This window comes from Myxocyprinus asiaticus, chromosome 19 (genome assembly GCF_019703515.2).
Source record: "Myxocyprinus asiaticus isolate MX2 ecotype Aquarium Trade chromosome 19, UBuf_Myxa_2, whole genome shotgun sequence".
Taxonomy (NCBI): Eukaryota; Metazoa; Chordata; class Actinopteri; order Cypriniformes; family Catostomidae; genus Myxocyprinus; species Myxocyprinus asiaticus.
Window position 1 is genome coordinate 43,835,339 of NC_059362.1, and position 20,702 is coordinate 43,856,040.

The following is a 20,702-nucleotide window of genomic DNA, read 5'->3' on the forward strand; positions in this document are numbered from 1 at the left end:
GCGCCCCACCGAGAACGAACCACATTATAGCGACCACGAGGAGGTTACCCCATGTGACTCTACCCCCCCTAGCAACCAGGCCAATTTGGTTGCTTAGGAGACCTGGCTGGAGTCACTCAGCACGCCCTGGGAACTAGCAAACTCCAGGGGTGGTAGCCAGCGTATTTTACCACTGAGCTACCCAGGCCCCCACATTTAGGCCTCTTATTCACAATGGAACAGCTATTCCTGGACTGAAAATAGACACCCCTCGAAAACACATTTTACTACTGCATATTTAAAAAAACGATGATGTTAGGAAAAGCAAATGGATTAGAGTGTGGATGTGGCCCAACATACCTCGTTTTTTCCCAATTTTAAAGCAACATTGCATGTACACTTCATAGATGCAATCCCAGAATGACAAGCTCAGAGTTAATTTTTATACAGAAGTCTTAAATGTACAATAGCAAAAACAGCCCGTTTAATAAAAACATTGTAAAAGGAATGCAAGAGTAGTTTAAAGTTCTACTTTGTGACTCCTCATCCGTCTTGGTTCAATTTGTCTAATGACTGGTGAAGTGGCTGCTCAGGTGAGTGAATTTATTAATGAGTTCTGGTTTTGATACTTTTACTAGAACGGGCTTGAAATACATAAAATCATCACACTGACTTCTGTCTCTTATGAGCCAATTCTTTTTAATATACAGCACGACCAGTGTAGGCCAGTTCCTGAACAAATGACTCTTGTGAGTCAGTTCTTTTGAACCTTTAGTGCAAAAACACAGCGTGACCATTACTGTCCGATTCCCAAACAAATAACTCTCCCAGGCACTCAACAACAATCTCTAATGTTGGGAATGATCCTTGCAAAAAAAGCTAATACTCTTAAACTGGAAATCTTCAGATACCCCTTGCTTCAAAATTTGGCTAAACAAAATGCTTCATGTTATACAAAAGGAAGAGACACATTCTTGAGCCCAAAATACATGGGCAATTTCAAATTGTGTGGCAGCCCTTTCTGGATTTCCTTAAGAATGCATAATGTAGGTGGCCTGGGTAGCTCAGCGAGTAAAAACGCTGACTACCACCCCTGGAGTCGCGAGTTCGAAACCAGGGCGTGCTGAGTGACCCCAGTTAGGCTTCCTAAGCAACCAATTGGCCCGGTTGCTAGGCTGGGTAGAGTCACGTTGGGGTAACCTCCTTGTGGTCGCTATAATGTGGTTCTCGCTCTCGGTGGGGTGCGTGGTAAGTTGCGCGTGGATGCTGCGGAGAATAGCGCTAAGCTTCCACACGTGCTAAGTCTCCGCGGTAACACGCTCAACAAGCCACGTGATAAGATGCGCGGATTGACGGTCTCAGATGTGGAGGCAACTGAGATTCGTCCTCCGCCACCCGGATTGAGGCGAGTCACTACACCACCATGAGGACTTGGAGCGCATTGGGAATTGGGCATGCCAAATTGGGGAGAAAAAGGGAAGAAGAAGACAAAAAACGGAATGCATAATGTATCTTTATGCAAAATCTTCCCTGTAACAATTTTTAAAGTTTCTTTTCTGTATTAAGCCTATTGGTATGTTTAATATAGCCCCAATTTTTTATGTTTTTTCCCTCACTTTCCTTTGACTATGCTATTTAAATTTCTAAACTGTTATTCTGTTGCTGTTTTTGTGTGTGTGTGTGTGTGTGTGTGTGTGTGTGTGTGTTTCTTTTTGTAGTCTTTGTTTTATATCAAATGTAAAGAATTGAAAAGAAAATATACCAAAAGAAAAAAAATAGAAACTGGAATCATCCCTACTTCAAATGCCTTCATGTGAAATGCCACCTTCATAACGTAGTATCCATCTAAGACAAGATGTAACAGTAAAGCAAATGTCTTTCACAACACAACAGAATGGTACAATGACATTAAAGGTCATTATCGATAATCATTACAACATTCCTCCATCTCTCATCACTTCAGATCTCTCAGATTGAGTTTGATTCATCAGAGCACAGATTGATTTTCTCACCTCGAGCGCTCTCAAGTGAACCCTCTCATCTCACACCGTTTCTACGGACACAGACTCTGTGTAATTACCCTCAAACACCAGGAGACAGATTAAATGAGTTGCCTAGCAACAGGATGCATTTGGTCCAATGGCATCCTCCCGAGAGGCTTGATTGTAATGTGTTTAAGCAGCATGAGGAGGAGGTGAGGTGAAGGAGAGAGAGAGGATGGTGTGATAAAGAAAGAGGCATGGGTAAAGGAGAGAGGTGAAATTAAAACAAAAATCGATGGATTATCCTTTATTTAACCTTTGAATTAATTCACCAGCACTTAAAGAGCAGGTAACACACTCTGAACACTAAGTACCGTACACAGATTTATGTGTGACACAGGCCGGTCACACTGATGACTACAGACATCACACGTTCAAGCAATAAAATATGACAGCTGAGAAAGTAGAAACTAAAGGACACGCACGATAGCTGTCCATGTGTTTACATCAAATCTAGTCTCTCATTATAGGTCTTAATACAGCCTGTGGAGGAGTCTAATCTGGCACACAGGATGATTTGAGGAAAAAACACACAAAAAAAATGAGCTAAAAATAAATTTGCAGCCATTTATTATAGCTACATCATATCAATATAATATTCTTTTAGCTACAGCAGTACAGATAAATGTAACACAAATAGGGTACTGAAAGTACTTTTATTATATTATTTCCAACAAATGGTCAGTAAAAGGAGGTGCTTAATTTTCAGAAAAAGCTGTTCAACAACTTCGGGAGGTCAAAATAAATTTTATATTATTAATATAAAAATAAATAGTATTATAATATTACATTTTATGAGTTTTGCTGTTTTTGCAACCCTGTTATCAAAAATTGGGAAAAAGAAATTGAAATAAAAATAGTTTAAAACCTTGATGTGTGATTTAGCAATTTTCTAGCTATTATCATTAAAGAAAAATCTAAATTAAATAGACAATATTTATCAAATCATCAAACAAGTAAACAAATAATACACAGTAATGAGTAAAAGGGTTGCAAGTAACAAATTTTGTTGAAATTAAAGTAAAAAACACTAAGGGGCTAGTAAGGGCTAATTTAGGATAAAATGATAGTTATATTTACTATTAATTAGCTAAAGAAATAAAGGTAATTTTGGGAAATGGTAGAATGGTTGAGCTTGACAAATGCAGTGAACACTTAAATTTGTGTACAAATTGGGAAAATGGAATGAGATTATATAATGTGAGGGAAATCATGCAGTTAACAGTTGTGTGCAAAATTTAAGACAGCTAAATATTATGAATATGTTATTAAACTTGGATAATAATTCTCTTAGGTTATCTCTGTAACACTTTACAATAAGATTGTATTCGTTTTTATTGCTTAACATAATTAGTTAACATGAATAACAATAAGCAATACTTAAAAAGCATTTATTAATCTTGGTTAATGTTAATTTCATCATATAGTAATACATTTTTAAAACGAAACGTTGTATATATTAACATTAATTCATGCATTACAAACTTACATCAACATACTGTACAATAAAATGAATAGTATATTCATTTAACAATAGAGCTGTCACGTCTATGAAATTTGGCTGATGATTAATTGTCAGAAAACAAATATTGTGACTATGACGATTACTCTGGGTTTTTTTGGGCTTTTATGATTAACTGTCATACTTTTCTTAGTACTTTAAGTAATTTATTCATATTTAACTGGGAATTATATAATAAAATAGGGATATACAGTATAATTTCCTTTAAGACTTTAAAAACTTATGAATGACGTGTGTTATGATTCTCTGTTGTTTGCCTTGTGTTTCTCGTCATCTGTTCCTCCCGGACTACACTTCCCATAATTCCCTGCCCTTATCACTGCCAGCTGTCCTAGATTGTTTTCACCTGTCTTTCATTTACTCATTACCCATTGTGTATATAATGCCCTGTTGTTTGCTTAGTCTTTGTCAGCTGTTATGTGTTTTGACCTCCTACGTATGACCAGTACCCTTTGTGGATGTTTCTTTTGTTCCTGTGTTTACCCCGTTATTCTGTACTTTGTTTATTTTATGAAATACTGTTTCGCCGCACCTAGATCCAGCTCTCGTGACTTCCTTCCAAACGTTACAACATGAAAAAACATTTTAAATATAAAAAATATTTCGAAACACCTAAATTGTGTCTCTCTTAGTCTTTATCCTTTTACATGTACACTGTTGTTTTTGGAACCCAGCCAACCTGAAATACATTATTACATTGAAGCGTGCAATAGTAAAATATATCTGTCCTAAACTCTTCACTTTCACATGTTAAAGGCTCTCTGATTACACCCACAAATCTTTATTTCACACGAAGAACGACCTTTAAGATTCTATTTCTACGTTCTATCATCCCCACAGAAATGGAGTAAGCAGGTGTGTCCTCCTCTGTCATCAGCACTGCGTGTTGGGCTGCACAATTCATTGAAAAAAATATCCGAGATTACAATTACAGCTGTCGTAATTATATAATCGTAAAAAGGGTCAATTACGGCATTCCATTTAGGTGTACTCCCATTGTGTCAAAATGTACTATTGCAAACATATTTTTTTGGGCCATTGTGTGCATGAATGAAAAGGCAAATCTAAGGTGTTTACATTATTCTAAAGACATATCAGTAATTCTCACTATCTAAATTATACTGTGTAAAATGTATTCAAAATATGAATAACACTTTGTTTTTCATGCAATTAAAATATTAAAGCAATTCAGGAACAAAGTTCTCAAGTTGTTTCTATGCATCAACCCTCTACAGACACGTTGGAGAATTAATCGGCATTGGCTAGTACATTTTTGTTTTTACTCCCCAGACTTTCGACAACATGTAAGAGTAATGCAACTGAAAACTAAAAAAGAAGGGGGCATCATCGGTGATGATCTGGGGGTGCTTCAGCAAGGCTGGAATCGGGCAGATTCGTCTTTGTGAAGGATGCATAAATCAAGCCAAGACAAGGTTATCCTGGAAGAAAACTTGCTTCCTTCTGCTCTGACAATGTTCCCCAACTCTGAGGATTGGTTTTTCCAGCAGGACAATGCTCCATGCCACACAGCCAGGTCAATCAAGGTGTGGATGGAGGACCACCGGATCAAGATCCTGTCATGGCCAGCCCAATCTCCAGACCTGAACCCCATTGAAAACCTCTGGAATGTGATCAAGAGGAAGATGGATGGCCACATGCCATCAAACAAAGCCGAGCTGCTTGAATTTTTGCACCAGGAGTGGCATAAAGTCACCCAACATCAATGTGAAAGACTGGTAGAGAGCATACCAAGACACATGAAAGCTGTGATTGAAAATGTTAAGTACTGATCAGTGTTAAATACTGATTTCTGACCTCTTCCTAAGTTAAAACATTAGTACTGTGTTGTTTAAAAATGAATATGAACTTGTTTTCTTTGCATTATTCGAGGTCTGAAAACACTGCATCTTTGTTGTTATTTTGACCAGTTGTCATTTTCTGCAAATAAATGCTCTAAATGACAATATTTTTATATGGAATTTAGGAGAAATGTTGTCAGTACTTTACATCATAAAAAATAATAATAATAATTTTACTCAAACACATACATATAAATAATAAATCCAGAGAAACGGATAATTTTGCAGTAGTCTCTTAATTTTTTCCAGAGCTGTATATTATATATATATATATATATATATATACACACACATATATATATATATATACACACACATATACACATATATATATATATATATATATATATATATATATATATATATATATATATATATATATATATATATTAGTTTTCATATATATGATTTCACCCAATATAGTATGCAAGAATGTACATTTTATTTTCATATTTCGCTTCTGATCCTTTTAATCACATTTTAGCTTGTATACAAATGTGCAAATTTCACATTATATCAATGTATATGATGTCATAAAAATTGCATTTTTAATAATGATATAAGCTGTTGTCACTGTTTGAAATTTCATACAAATTTGTAACAAAATATTCAAAGGCTGGAACCTAATGAAAATAGAATTTAAAAAATAATAATTGCTACTCTATCAAAAAAAACAAAAAAACATAAGAAGCTTTTTTCCAAACTCTTGCATATATCTGTTAAAGATTTATATTTGTTAAATTCTTTAATATTTACATTTTTTTTCTGAAGTAAATATTTTCACAATGTATGAATGTGCCTTTTAAATATTTATGTATTCACAAATGTATTACACTTTTTGTAATTTTGTAACATGTTTGTTTATATGCACTTGTATGATTTACATTAAGTTTACATTGATATGTATAACAAGTGCTAAAATAGTCTCTTTAAGAAAATGGCTGCTCCGCAAGCAAGAATGAGTGCACATTAACCAGAGAGAAGTTGCACTGTGGTTTTTATCTTTTTGATCACCAACTGACAGCAAGTAACAGAAAGGATTTTAAAAGAGACATGAAATGAAAATGGGGTGTCTGGGTCTCATCTTTGGACACAAAATACACGGAACGAAGCAAAAGGAAACTTTTATTTACTTACATAATGTGTATCGACACGTAAAATATTCATTGTACAAGTTCTCCAATTCAAATCTACAATTTCTTGAGTTTTGTAACACATTTACCTTGTAACAGAAGTCCAACAGGTGTGTTAATGGTCTGTAGCCATGCTTTAAAAATGGAGAATGCTGTGAAAACAGTCCAGGGAACAATTTAACCAAAGTCAGAGTTGATGTTGTTAAATGCAAGTCAATGCCATTTCACGGCTGAACTAAAGCGATGGTGACAGCTCGATCAGGACAGATTCGGACTCACTGCAGCCAAATAAGGTCTATTTCCTTCAGGGCGCACGCTCACGGGACACAACACACTGAAAAAGACAAGGCTGAATCCCGCTTCTTCATCGCCAGTTTCGTATTCAGTAAAAGGACTGTGGCACTCAAGTTCTTCTTCGCCACTACACAACTCAATCTCTGGCGAGTAAAATCTGAATATATTAAAGTGGCTAATAAAATACATATTTTAGTTGCATAGCGCAAAATTTGGTAGCATATGCAAGTAATTTACCCGCTATGCATAGCCTAAATAAAGAATATGGCATGCAACTGCCCCACACAAAATAAGTACTTTAATGTAAATTCTACTAATCAAAATGAATAATTGCAATTACAATATCAAAGGAAATAATCGGCAATTATGATTTGTCATAATCGTGCAGCCTGCGTGTATGAAAACAGGGGAGTAGATTCCAGGGGAGGTAACCCCCCCCCCCCCCCCCCATAATCAAAACAAGCAAGTACAACCCCCCCAATATTTATACCATGATCAATGGAAACATGTAAATGCTTCACACTGCAACCTCCCCAATGTTCAAGCCAAATCTACACATTTGACATTATACGAACGTTAAATGAAAGTGAAACCAGAGTGCTTTGCGTTTTCGCGGGAGTTTAGCATGAATCTCCACAGACAGTGCGTGCATTAGAAGCATTTAATCTGCACCCGCTGCTCTGTGTTTTGTCTGCGGTGCAGCTCAGTGAGATGGTCAGAGTTCAACTGAATAAGACACACAAATGCTGCGTTCATGGCATTAATATATTCGCCTAAAATTCCCATATTTGGACAGTAGAATGTGATTGGAATTTGAAGTGCACAATAGATCAAATATCTGCAATCAGACGATTATTTAATAATCGTGAGAGGAATATTAACTAAGATTAATAAATTCTGTAAAAACATATTGATAATTGTTCATGATTCCTAAAGCATTGATTAATGTTAACAAATAGAACCTCATTTTAAAGTGTTACCTTAACCACTTATGGCCACCCTTCTCTCTAGATATATTAAACTTATCCAGTGAAAGATATTTACAGGTTATTCTGCACAAACTCCCTGTAATAAAAATCTAAATCTCCTTCTAAAGGTCACCTGTCTCGGCTGTAATTGAGCAGAACAGTGACGTTCCTCGTGCTCTGAAAATCGTGAATTCAGTCATTAACTTGTAAGACAGTTGTAAAAAAAAAAAAAAAAAAAAAGCCATTACACTACAGCAGAAGACCGTGATACAGCACAACTGTCTGCCTCCATCAGAGTAGAAGTGCGCTTTAACCTCTTATCTCCACTCTCCAGCTGTACAGAATCAAGGATGCTTTCACCTCTAATGTCTCGTCCACAGCATCCACTGACTGTTTCTCTCTTCAGGGAGGGGGGTGGGGTGGGTGCCTGCCATGTCTGTACCAACCAGAGCGTAAGACATCGCTCCCTCGCTCTGTCTCCATGGAAACGCCAGCCAGCCTTGAAATAAAACGATGCCTCTGTGTTTCGGTCTGGCTTTGTTTCTTTCTCTCTTCCGTCCCTCTCTCCATCAGTCACTGTAATTTCACCTGTGTTTGCTCATCTATCAGAGCATTTTTCTCTTTCGATCACACCTTTTATCTATTACTGCATTTCCTGATATTCCTAACAATTCATATCCCTCTCCAAATATGCATCAAGTATGAACATATATATACTAGTAGTCTCGCATTGTCAAAATTCATTAAATCCGGTCCACACTGTAGCTTCTCAGATACAACTGCTCAATTAGACAGAGAGAAATCATCTGACTGACCATCCACAATTCACTTTTTTATGTAATGATACCACGATAACGGACCACCACATCCATAAAGATTTCCTGATTCGATTCATAAGCTCTCAATACGATTTCTATTAAAGGAATGCTCCGTGTTAAGCTCAATCGACAGTATTTCTGGCAGGCTAACCATCTTAATACACATGGTATCAAAGGTGTAGCCACAAGATAATTAATACAAATAATAATTCCTTACATTTATATAGCACTTTTCTAGGCACTCAAAGCGCTTTACATAGTATAGGGGGAATCTCCTCAACCACCACCAGTGTGCAGCATCCACCTGGATGATGTGACGGCAGCCATAGTGCGCCAGAACGCCTACCACACACCAGCTATTGGTGGAGAGGAGAGTAGAGTGATGTAGCCAATTCAGGGATGGAGATTATTAGGAGGCCATGATAGATAGGGGCCAATGGGGGGAAATTTGGCCAGGACAACAGGGTTACACCCCTGCTCTTTACGAGAAGTGCCCTGGGATTTTTAATGACCACAGAGAGTCAGGACCTCAGTTTAACATCTCATCCGAAAGACGGTGTTTTTTTACGGTATAGTTCTTCGTCACTATACATTAGGACCCACACTGAGCACCCCCTGCTGGCCTCCCTAATACCACTTCCAGCAGCAACCTTGGTTTTCCCCAGGAGGTCTCCCATCCAGGTACTAGCCAGGCTCAACCCTGCTTAGCTTCAGTAGGCAACCAGGCAAGAGCTGCAGGGTGATATGGCTGCTAGTATGTAAACATAATACATGTTAACAAGATTTAAATGTGATAAAATCGCTTACTATCTTTATCTGTGTAAAGTTATTTGCAATATTACAACTTCTCTGGTGCTTAAAATCTTCACTTCGGTTCTGCTGAAGAAGGAAATTCATACACATCTGGGATGGCTTAAAGATAAGTAAATCATGAGAGAATTTTCATTTTTGGGTGAACTAACCCTTTAAATTTGCTTCGGCGACCAGAAATTTAGCTTTGTCGGCGACCTAAGAATTTTCAATGAAGGAAAAACCTTGACTGTTTTAGAAGGCATCTGAATTATCCATCAATGTTTTAAAAATTCACTAAAATACGAGGAATTTTCAGTTACCGCAGGCTCTAATGTAACATGTAAGTAGTGTTTTCAATTTTGAGCTGGTCATTCTGATCAGATCTCTATCAATCCAGCTATAGAATATCCAGATACTATTCGGATATGTAACACATGTTAATGCAAGGTGTAAATGGAGCCTTTGGTAACAGGGCTTCGCTTTTCTCTACAATAAACCACGCTCCCAGTGTATGACGCGTTGCCGACTGTATCTAGAAGGCTGTGTTTACACCAATATTCAGTCCAATATTTGATACAGATCTGCTTTTCTGTCCCACTGTTTACCTTTACTTTAGATATAATGTTTACATTAATATATCACCAAGCATCTATTTAAATGTGTCTCCGCATTACCTCAGATTGCATGCATATAAATCACGCAGAGAGTAGCTGCCTGTCAGTCAGACATCACGGTAAGTGAAATGAGGAAATAAAAAGTTAGAAGAGACCATCTGACTGATATGTAATGGTCTGTGGGCATTTTTATGACATTTAAGGGCAGGTAAACAACTACTGCAATAATATAAAAACTAATTCAATAACGGCACAGCATCCTCCATTCAAAAGCAGTCTCAGGCAAAACTCTGAATATCTTTCACAGCTTCAATGCCATGAACTTCACAATCTTTGTCAAATCCACCAACTAGCTCTTCCTGAGAAGCGTTCATTTCATCAGCTTGGAAACTTTGCTGACAAATCCAGGGCTCGACATTAACGCTTGTCTGCTTGTCCGGGACAAGTGAATTTTTTAAAGAGAATTTTACTTGCCCGACCGGACAAGCAGACTGATTAAAATGTCAATAACAAAAAAGTAACTAGCTATATTTGTGATAGGCTATGCCTGTCTCACTTATTACAAAGTTCATATTCTTATTCTGCTGTTTCAAAATGATCCAGAGTGCATAATTTTATAATTCGTTACTGATCTAGTAACAGCTGCGCCCTGTTTGATTGACAGGCGGCGTCTGTGTGTGTGCAGAACATGCGTGTGTTCCGAAAATGTTTGTGCTAACGCGCACCTGAACAGTCAAATGCATTTCAAAATTCCGCCAAAATGCCCGTCTTGGTGAGGTATTCATGTAAACACAGAGAGTGATGTCTAAAGTGAACGTAAACAGTGGAGAAAAAAGTGGATTTGTATTAAAATCTCGGACTTGTAAGTATAAATGTAAGCTAATTTACCTGCTGCCGTCTAGTGTGTCATCATAATAATCAAACAACCATAACAAGAAAATGAGAAAACACGCACTGCTCTTGACTGAGTAACTTTAGTAGCTTTCAAAAGTATTAATATATTAAAACTACTACTTTTTACTGTACGATTATATGTTGCATTTCATTCTGAATGTTTACTTGAATACTTGATACTGCTGTTAAAAACATTTAACGCTGTTAAAAAAGCACTGAATTTTCTTAATTTGTATTTTTTGTTCTATTATTTTTAATCTATTTCTATTCATAGCTGTTTTTTATAGTTATTTTATTACTGACTGTTTACTAGTCTTGAATAATTACTTGAAACCATACTTCCATAATTAACAAATTAGTGTCATTATTTGTTGTTGTTTTGAAGCTGGTATTGAGAATCGTCAAACTGTGATAATGTTTAGCCTTTACTGTACATGGTAGATCTTTCTGCAATTACATGATGAAAAAGTAGATCTTATTTCATAGAAGTGTGAACACCCCTGCTGTAAATGATGACGATGGAGGCTTTCCTCTATTTGACAAAATAATTACCATATGACAATAGCCTCCTCCCCTACCCAGTGCAGTTAACATTTCTGTTGCAGAGAATTGAGCAGATTGCATAGGTACACTATTAGGTTGACAACAGTCGTAATTCTAGGAAACATACAGTACAACAGAAACTTTGACATGTTACTTGAGCATGTAACTTAAATGTCCTTTTTGTCTCCGGACAAATACTTTTTTAGTCTGAAAAAAGTATGAACAATACACTGAGTGAATGAACAATTTACTTGTCCGGAGGATAAGCACATGACAATGCTTAATGTCGAGCCCTGAAATCTATGCACACTGAGTCCTACAAACAATGCATTAAGACAGTCAAGATTGGCGATCCACTGGAGAAACATATTGAGAAAGCTCTTGCCATCTTTGTGTGCAATATGCATCAGACACTCTGTGAATGTCTGTGGGCTTGCCATCTGTGGCTGAAAGTAAAATCCTAGTACAAAGAAACTGATCCATGGGTTATTTTAGACATCTCTAATATCCAGTCCAACCTCATCTAGTGTTTGTATCTTTGAATGTCTGTACTGCTCTGTATTCTCTAAATACCTTACCACTTGCTTAATTTCTTTTCTTTCCCATTGCAAACGATGCCCAAAGAAATATTAGGACTAAAGACTAAGATCCATTTTACAATAAAAATATTGTATACAAGCAAATATAAACTAAAATGCAAATTTGCATATATAGACCATATGCTCTTTGATATTTGTATTATATAAATACTGTATATATTCTATATAAGATTTTTATAGATCAGTTCTGTCTAGTTTAATTTCATATGGTCAAGTGTTTAAGTCATTGTCTTGATTGCATTTAATTGAAAGGACTGAAGAGTTTTGTGTACTTTCACCATTTTTGTACACTTTTTTTTTTCCGTTGATGAATGTATTTTTACATGATATGATTCATAAAATAAAATTCAGTCTTAAAGCCTCGTATTTCTTTGGACTATCAAGATTTTTGTCAAAGTATTGTAGTGATAAAGGCTGACCTCTGAGAGTCGGGCTGTGAGATGGTGTTGACGATGGCCTCCACGGCCATATCAAACAGGTCTGGATCCGCTAGCGCCGTGAAACTGGCCTCCACCAATCCCTCGCTCTCGTTCAGAGGAACATCCAGCAGAACCCAACTGGAAAGACACTTGAGCACACGGGCCTTCACCAGCGCCGGCGAGTCTGACTGCCGTAACAGTTGCTGCAGGAGTGGGTAAACAGCCGACCACTCACGGCCCAGAGCGCCCCTTACCTGTCCCTTACGGTGCTGCGGTAGCCGACTGGTCTGGAACTCTTCTGGAAGAACGGTGAGAAGTTCCAGCAAGGCCAAACAGCGGGCACGTCCGTCCACCTCACCTCCCTCTTCCTGGAACATACGCACCATTTCTGACACCGCCCCGGGCCACGCCTCTGGCATCATGTTCAGGGCGAGCGACGCCAGTGCCACGCACAGGCGTGTCAGGACTATCTTAGAGCCAGATGCGAAGCAAGTGATCTGAGAAAACAGCTGAGATTTGAGCGAGTCATACTGCTCGGCGGGGATGTCGCCCCAGTAGCGGGAGATTTTGGTGTGGAGGGCGCTAGCGCCGAAGTACTGGATCTCCGGGACCTGCGGAGATGAAGAAAGAGCTGGAGTTTCTTTTGATTTCAATTTTCTTTAGCATATTCCTTGTTGAATAAATCCAGAGAGATGTACACAGTGCATTAAATCTTCTTGTGCATCATTAGTAAAGACACAGAGTTTGTGATCTAGAAGATATCTTTTGCTGTATCAAAATACACAAAAAGACAATAGAGCCAGGAAAGACTTTAAGTAAAAGGTGATGATTTTTTTTCTGTATCCACTATAATGTGAGGGCGATTTCCAGAGGGCATTTCACACAGAACATTACACCCAAGGTGTGCAGATAGAACTTGCAAATTAAGAGCACCTCTCACGGAGCAAATATAAAATATCAGATTTACTGCATTAAGGGGTGTACGCACAGGTTCTTTGCATCCATGTACATGCACTGTATAAAAAAATCAGCTAGATGGAATGGAGCAGAATGCAAACGTCAAGATGCTTGTCGTCAGTTAACTACATAATGGCAAGCTAGAAATACTGTTTTAGTTTCTCAATATGTCGTACAATTCAGAGTAGCTAAACATCGTCACTTAAGGGATCGGTTAGTTGAGCTTTAGTATACCAAAAATATCATTTTCACTGATGTGCACTTTTATATTTATATTTTATATAAAATGATAAATAGTAACTTAATAAAAATAATTATTTATATTCAAATATTTTTACTTGAAAAATTTGCGAATTAACCCTGTAAGCTCCGAAGGTGTTTTAAAAGATTTCCTGTTTCAGTGGCATACGACGAAAAAAACAAGGAGGGTCAAGTGTTTGGAATCATTGTAAAGAAAACTACTGTATCATGATATAGATGATGTTACAGTCTGAAACTCTCAGACTAAGAAATTAAAAACAAAACAAAAATTGAGCCAAAAATATACTTTTTTTCTTATTTGACATTATATACCTCTGGATGTAAATAAAGTGGCTCCGAAAAACTGCGCCATCTCCTGGTGGCCATTTGTAACAATGTGCTTCGGTGGATTTCCTAACGATCTATGCATCCGTTAAGTATATGATATTTTAGTTTCGTTTATTTTTCATGAATTTATAAACGTGGCATATAAGCAAAACCAACATAATTGTCAAAGACATATACTTAGCTATTACTCGCTATATTTTTGTATGCGAGTAAAACAAAGAGGCTGGTTGTATTTTATTCGAGAGCTTTCCAAAAACATATGTCACAAGGCTATTTGATGAGTTTGAAGTTTTTACTGACTGCAATAATATGTACGGTGCATTTTTTTTTTTTTTTTTTAATAAATGATCAAAACAGAATACTTCTGATTTGTCTGCAAATTTCAAAGCACTTGTTCAGTTTTGGTCATAATACCTACAAGCATAAGAAAGTAGAGCTTCTAAGCTTTCGAAAGATACCTATTTTGTGTTGGTCAAGACTCTAGTTATTAATATTTTGACGATTTCCTTTTCTCGCAGGCCAACCGGGTACTTCACTTATTTTTTGAAACCCAATTAAATATTGCATTGCACTAAATTATTTCTGTGGGACCCAGTCAAGTTTATTATTATAATATAATACTGAATTATTACTATTTTGAGGATTAGATTTTTTTTTTTTATACAAAAGTAATACATTTCGGTCCGATTTACTACAACTTCCTCTGTGGCTTTTATTTTGACACAAAAAGTGCTTTATGTATTTGGCAGCTTACAAAGTTCTGCATCTGGTAAAACATTGTAATCTCCTCCTTTTGTGCTCTACTGCGCCTTGTTTGTAGATTTGTATAACTTGTTACGGTAACTAATGTTTGGAATTGCACGAATCCTTAAACCTGCAAGTACTTTTCTTTCACAATGCATGTGAACTGCTCTAAAACAATGACTACATTTACATGGACACCAGAAAGCGGGTTATTGCGAGAAGACTGTATTACGAGAAAGCAGTGTTCTTGTTTACATGCACTGTATAAGCAGCGTACTCTTTACTCCTGTATACATGCGGATCGGTCAGTATGCCGCTTTCTCCAGAGCAACGTAATATCCCCGCGACGCTTGTGTAAATAACAAACATGATATCCGAGGAAGACTTCACTATTTTATTCTCTGTTGCTTTGCTTTATTTCCAGATATTCCAGAGTTGTTGCTATGTTTCTTTCTTTACCTTTCTACCACGACCTGCAGCGGAACTGCGCTAGAGTGGGATTTCCTTTTACGGAAAACTCCTGGATTCTCTCTATGTTTGAGCGCATATACGTGAACGTAAGGGACCGTCAATATTGTAGAGTGGTGTTTATTAGTGGTCGACCGATATATCGCCGATGCCGATAAATTGGCCGATATTCTGACTTTTTTAATTATCTGCATCGTCAAATACATTTTCCTGTTTGGCCTATTTTTTTCTTGAGTGCACCGAAAATCACCTGCTTGCATGTGAAGTGACTGAGACATGTAAACAACCAGTCACAGTTCATTTACTTGTTACATGCCATCGTGTTACTACAATAATAGACTGGTGTGCAACAGTCTCATTTAAACGGTCCGCATTTATGAGCCTCGGCAGACGCGCTTGAGCTCATAATGTTAAAGTGCTCGCATGTTTCATTCTCCCTCTCTCTCCTCAACAGTTCCCTGTAACTTTTAACCATCTTGTCTAATGATAAAAAGGCAAATATCAATAAAACTAATATCATATATGCCATCTACTAATATGCACATATCTTGTTTAAACAGATGTAATAAACCAACCTCACAAAACTTGAGCAGATCCAGCATCCTTTGGAGCGCTCATTTATTTACCTTTAAAGCACGTACTCTCTCAGCCTCTCCTCAGCAGTTCCCTGTAACTTTTAACTTTCTTTTCTAATGACAAAAGGCAAATATCAATAAAACTTCTATTATATACCATTTGCAAATATGCAGATATCTCGTTTAAACAGATGTAATACACGAACAACACAAAAATCCAGCGTTTTCTTCGTGTCGAGCGCTCATCTAATATCTTCCTCTGAAGCACGTATTCTATCAGCCAGAATCAAAATTTCAGGATCAGGATCAAAAGTTCCTCTGATCAGTCCGAGACAATCCAAGCAGGCGATCTAGACATTTAAACTGTCAGGAGATTGCTGCTAGCGCTGGATCCGCACAAGCACGTGAGTGCAACCAAAGTCTTTCTAGCAAGTCAGTCCACTGTCTGCCATGTTTGGAACGCTCTCGGGAGGCTATTTCCAGTCATGAAAGTGCAGCTCCTATCTGCTTGAATGGGGGAAGATTATGATTAAAGAACATATTTCAAATCAGCAATAAAATCTGACAACATTGGTATCATAAATGGTGCTTCTTTACGTTAGATTACGCTAAAAAATAAAATTTTCACAGTTTTTATAGCTAATGCGCATGCGCGTTCTCAAGTTGATTGACAGGCGATGTCTGTATCTAAAAAGTGATTGGCTCTTTTACCTGTAAGGCGGGACTTGCTATCTACATCCGTTGACTGCTGACTGCAGTTGGGCGTTCTAATTTCTCCCATTCAGCTAAATAGTCTCTGGTGCGACTTCAAGGTAAAAGCGCTTCATGCGTGCTATAAGTAAATGTCTTAATCACTATGCACTGTATGTACAATTGGTTTGATTCAGTATTTATTGAGAAAATGCGATTGCTAACGTGGACACCACCCATGGTTAATGGACTACTGTGTGAACTGTTATTTCCTTCTTCCTAATATATTAACAATTTCTTCATGTGCAAATAAATTACTACATTTTGATGACTAAACAGAAATCAGAAGAAACTGCTATTTACCATATAAAATACAATATAATTTTTTTAGATTCTTTTTTACAAAGTTTTGAGTGAAATTGAGTAAATATAGTGCTAAATAAGTTTTTCTTTTAGCAATTTTATGTTTATGTTATTTACTATATTAAATTGTGTTATATATTGACATTATATCGGCCACCCTGCTCTCTGGATATCGGCCATTAAAAAACCCATATCGGTCGACCACTAGTGTTTATAATGGGTATAGTTAATTGCGTATGTGCTTTTCCCACTATACTCCCAGAAATGCTTTTTTGACTTGTTATTGGGCTCCGTCCTATGACATTTGTTATTCGGTCTGTTCCACACACATGCACACTCTTCAAAAACCTGTTAGAACACAGCGTATGTGTTTACATGAGCACATAAGCAGCTTTCTCCGGGAGAAACCTAGGTGTGTTAAACCGCTTTCTCTTAATCCCTTAAACAGCGTAAGGAAATCAGCGTTCTCGTTTACATGACATTTCAAAAACCCTGGAATAACCCACTTTCTTAAATGCATGTAAATGTGGTCATTAAAAAACTTTAATCAGCCCTAATCACTGGCTGTTTTTAAACAATTTGCCATGTCTGAGTGCAGATTGTTTTTATTGACCAATATATCGGTGCATCACTAATGTTGACATTAAAAATGTCAGTTGCACTGATCGATCGGCCACCAATCGTGATCGGCTGAGCTCCATCTTAAATCTGTGATCGGCGATCAGCTGATTGTTCCTATATTGCAGCACACACGAAATCAAAAACATGGCTACTCTAATGAATGAGCGCTTGCTTAGCCTTCGAAACATGACATTGTTGGCCACTGGAGAGTTGGGCTGGGCGATATGGCTAAAAAATTATATGTCTATATTTTTCAGACTATTGTAAATTTTCAATTTATATCTCGATAACTATGTATTTGCTAAGAAAAAATTTGCTATGCATCAAAAATCGTGTTACCACCCACATCCATTATAAGGACCTATTGAGCCAAGATATTTTTTTATTTTTCTTCAAATGTGTTCTGCTGAAGAAAGGTAGTCATATACATCTGGGATGGCATGAGGGTGAGTACATGAGAGAATTTTCATTTTTGGGTGAACTATCCCTTTAATAAAAGCATTATTTACCTTCATATATTTTTTACTTAAACATTTTTTGTGAATGAACAAGGTGGAGCTTTTATATTGACATGGAAAGTGTTGTGTCAATTTTCCGCATCTGGAGAAACACTGTAATCTCCTCTTCTGTTATATTGTGCCATCTTTGTAGATTTGTATAATAACTTGTTGCGGTTACTAATGTTTAGAATTGCGAATGCTTAAACCTGCAGTACTTTTCTTTCACAATGCACATGAACTGCTCTAAAAGCGATAAAAATAGGAGCTCATGAGCCCCGCACGAACATAGAACAGTGCACCTTCTGAAGTGCATACAGACATGTTTATCCATCTTTCATCGCAGCCTTTTCCTGTTTAAAAATCACAAATGACCATAAAGCCATTTTTATGTTATTTTTATTAACTGTGCAGCCCTGAAGGATTGTGAAATTAGTCTACTGATGCACTCTTTATGAAACTTAAAGGCCAAATAAAAAGCACATTAAAATCATCACAATATACACGATATTTCTGAATTTTATATCGTCAGCAAAATCATTGCGATTTAAATATTCAATACATCACCCATCCCCACTGGAGAGTGAGATACCGGCAATTCTAAACATTCGCAAATTTAAACATTCAGACACACTAATTCAGATGAATGATGTGTATGTATATAACATTTAACTTGTAAAAGTGTGGCAGGGGGTACTTTAAAAATAAATATTGAATCGGTATAGGCCAATCAATGTATTAAAATTAAAATGGTGATCTGCCTCAGGATTTCCTGATCGGTGCACCACTATTAAAAAGTGTTGATGTAATGCAAAGAATGTGTTCGGTGTGTTCACCCTGAAGTCTGTATTGGTCAGAAAAACATAGGCAAATGCTTTTACGATAAGAAGAGCAGGTGCAGGTGGGGAGGGGGTTAAAAAAATCAAGCAGAGACAGAAAAGGAGGGAGAGAATAACAGCACAGGAACAGGACAAGATGTACTTACCTTCTCTGGTCTCAGTAAAACCCAACAGAACTGCCAGGCCTGAGGAGACACCTGAGCCTGCATGAGCCACTTCTGAGCCAGATTCTTATTCTCTATGTTGGGATCATAATAAAGCTGATGTAGGGCCTGAGAAAGGGAAAAAGAGAGAGACGGAGAGAGAGAGACAGTTTTAGACAGTGACACATTACACACTGTTCTGGAGCATGAGGACATGAAGTAATAATGCTGTATTAACCCTGGGCTACCTACGGGCTGTTTAGCAGACACATATATGAAACTGTATACCGTTATAGTGACTCCCCTGGTGTCAAAACTGCTGATGCACATAACTCTCGGTTCATTTTTGCAGGTAAAGCATTTAACATGGCGGGAAGGCAAATAATACAGCAAACAATGGCTTGCTTTTAAGCAAACAAATGGAGAAAAATAAACCTAAACCTAAGCATCCAAGTGAGTACTAGGGTTGCGTGCAAAATTACATGTTTTCAAAACGGACTAGTGATCAATGATCATAAAGGTATTGGCCAATAACGTACAGTGCTGTGAAAAAGTATTTGCCCCCATCCTGATTTCTTCTGTTTTTGTGTCTATCTTATACTAACAAAATCTAACATAAAAACAAAGGCAATCTGAGTAAACACAAAATACAGTTTTTAAATGATAATATTATTTGAGGCAAAAAAAGTTATCCAATACCAACTGGGCCTGTGTGGAAAAGTAGTAACTAAATCCCCATATCTATGAAGCTGCATTCATAATGGGGTTCAGCTGGACTAGACACACCCAGACCTGATTCGATCAAATCAACACCTAAATAGAACTTTTTCAACAGCATGAAGTTGGCTAAAAGGTCTCACCCAGTAGCACACTATGCCAAGGTCGTAAGAAATTCCAGAAATGATGAGGAAAAAGGTGATTGAAATACATCACTCTGGGAAGGGTTATAAAGATATTTCAAAGACTCTGGGACTCCAAAGAACCACAGTGAGAGCCATTATCTCCAAATGGAGAAAACTTGGCACAGTAGTGAACCTTCCCAGAAGTGGTCGACCTTCCAAAATTCCTCCAAGAGCACAGCGACAACTCATCCAGGAAGATACAAAAAAAAAAAAAAAAAAAAAAAAAAAAAAAATTCCAAGGAACTGCAGGCCTCTCTCGCATCAATAAAGGTCACTGTTCATGACCCCACTATCAGAAAGACACTGGTCAAATGGAAGAGCGGCAAGGCGAAAACCACCGCTAACCCAGAAGAACATTAAGGCTCATTTGAATTTTGCCAGAACACACCTTGATGATCCTCAAAGCTTTTGGGAGAATGTTCTGTGGACTGATGATTAGAAAGTGGAACTGTTTGGAAGACAGGGGTCCCGTTACATCTGGTGTAAATCAAACACAGAATTCCACAAAAAGATCATCATACCTTCGGTCAAGCATGGTGGTGGTAGTGTGATGGTGTGGGGATGCTTTGCTGCTTCAGGGCGACTTGCAATAATTGAGGGGAAACTTGAATTCTGCTCTCTACCAGAAAATCCTAAAGGAGTACGTCCGGTCATCAGTCCGTGAGTTGAAGCTCAAGCGCAACTGTATTATGTAGCAAGACAGTGATCCAAAGCACAGGAGTCCACCTCTTGAATGGCTCAAAAGAAGCTAAATTAAAGTTTTGGAGTGTCCTAGTTAAAGTCCTGACTTGAACCCGATTGAGATGCTGTGGCAGGACCTTAATTGGGCAGTTAATTCT

The 20,702-nt window shown here is 37.4% G+C and overlaps 1 protein-coding gene across 2 annotated transcripts in view; it reads right to left on the reverse strand.

Moving 5' to 3' along the window:
- Positions 1 to 20,702, reverse strand: part of LOC127409608 (importin-13-like) — a 75,123-nt gene that overhangs the window by 36,708 nt on the left and 17,713 nt on the right. For both annotated transcript variants that reach the window (XR_007892020.1, XM_051644288.1), the window contains exons 2-3: positions 18,965 to 19,090; positions 12,477 to 13,087 (exon numbers count right to left, since the gene is read on the reverse strand). Coding sequence is in view for 1 of the 2 variants with exons in the window: in XM_051644288.1 (XP_051500248.1) it covers positions 12,477 to 13,087; positions 18,965 to 19,090 (737 nt within the window). In the remaining variant the exon portion in view is untranslated. The remainder of the gene's footprint in view (positions 1 to 12,476; positions 13,088 to 18,964; positions 19,091 to 20,702) is intronic.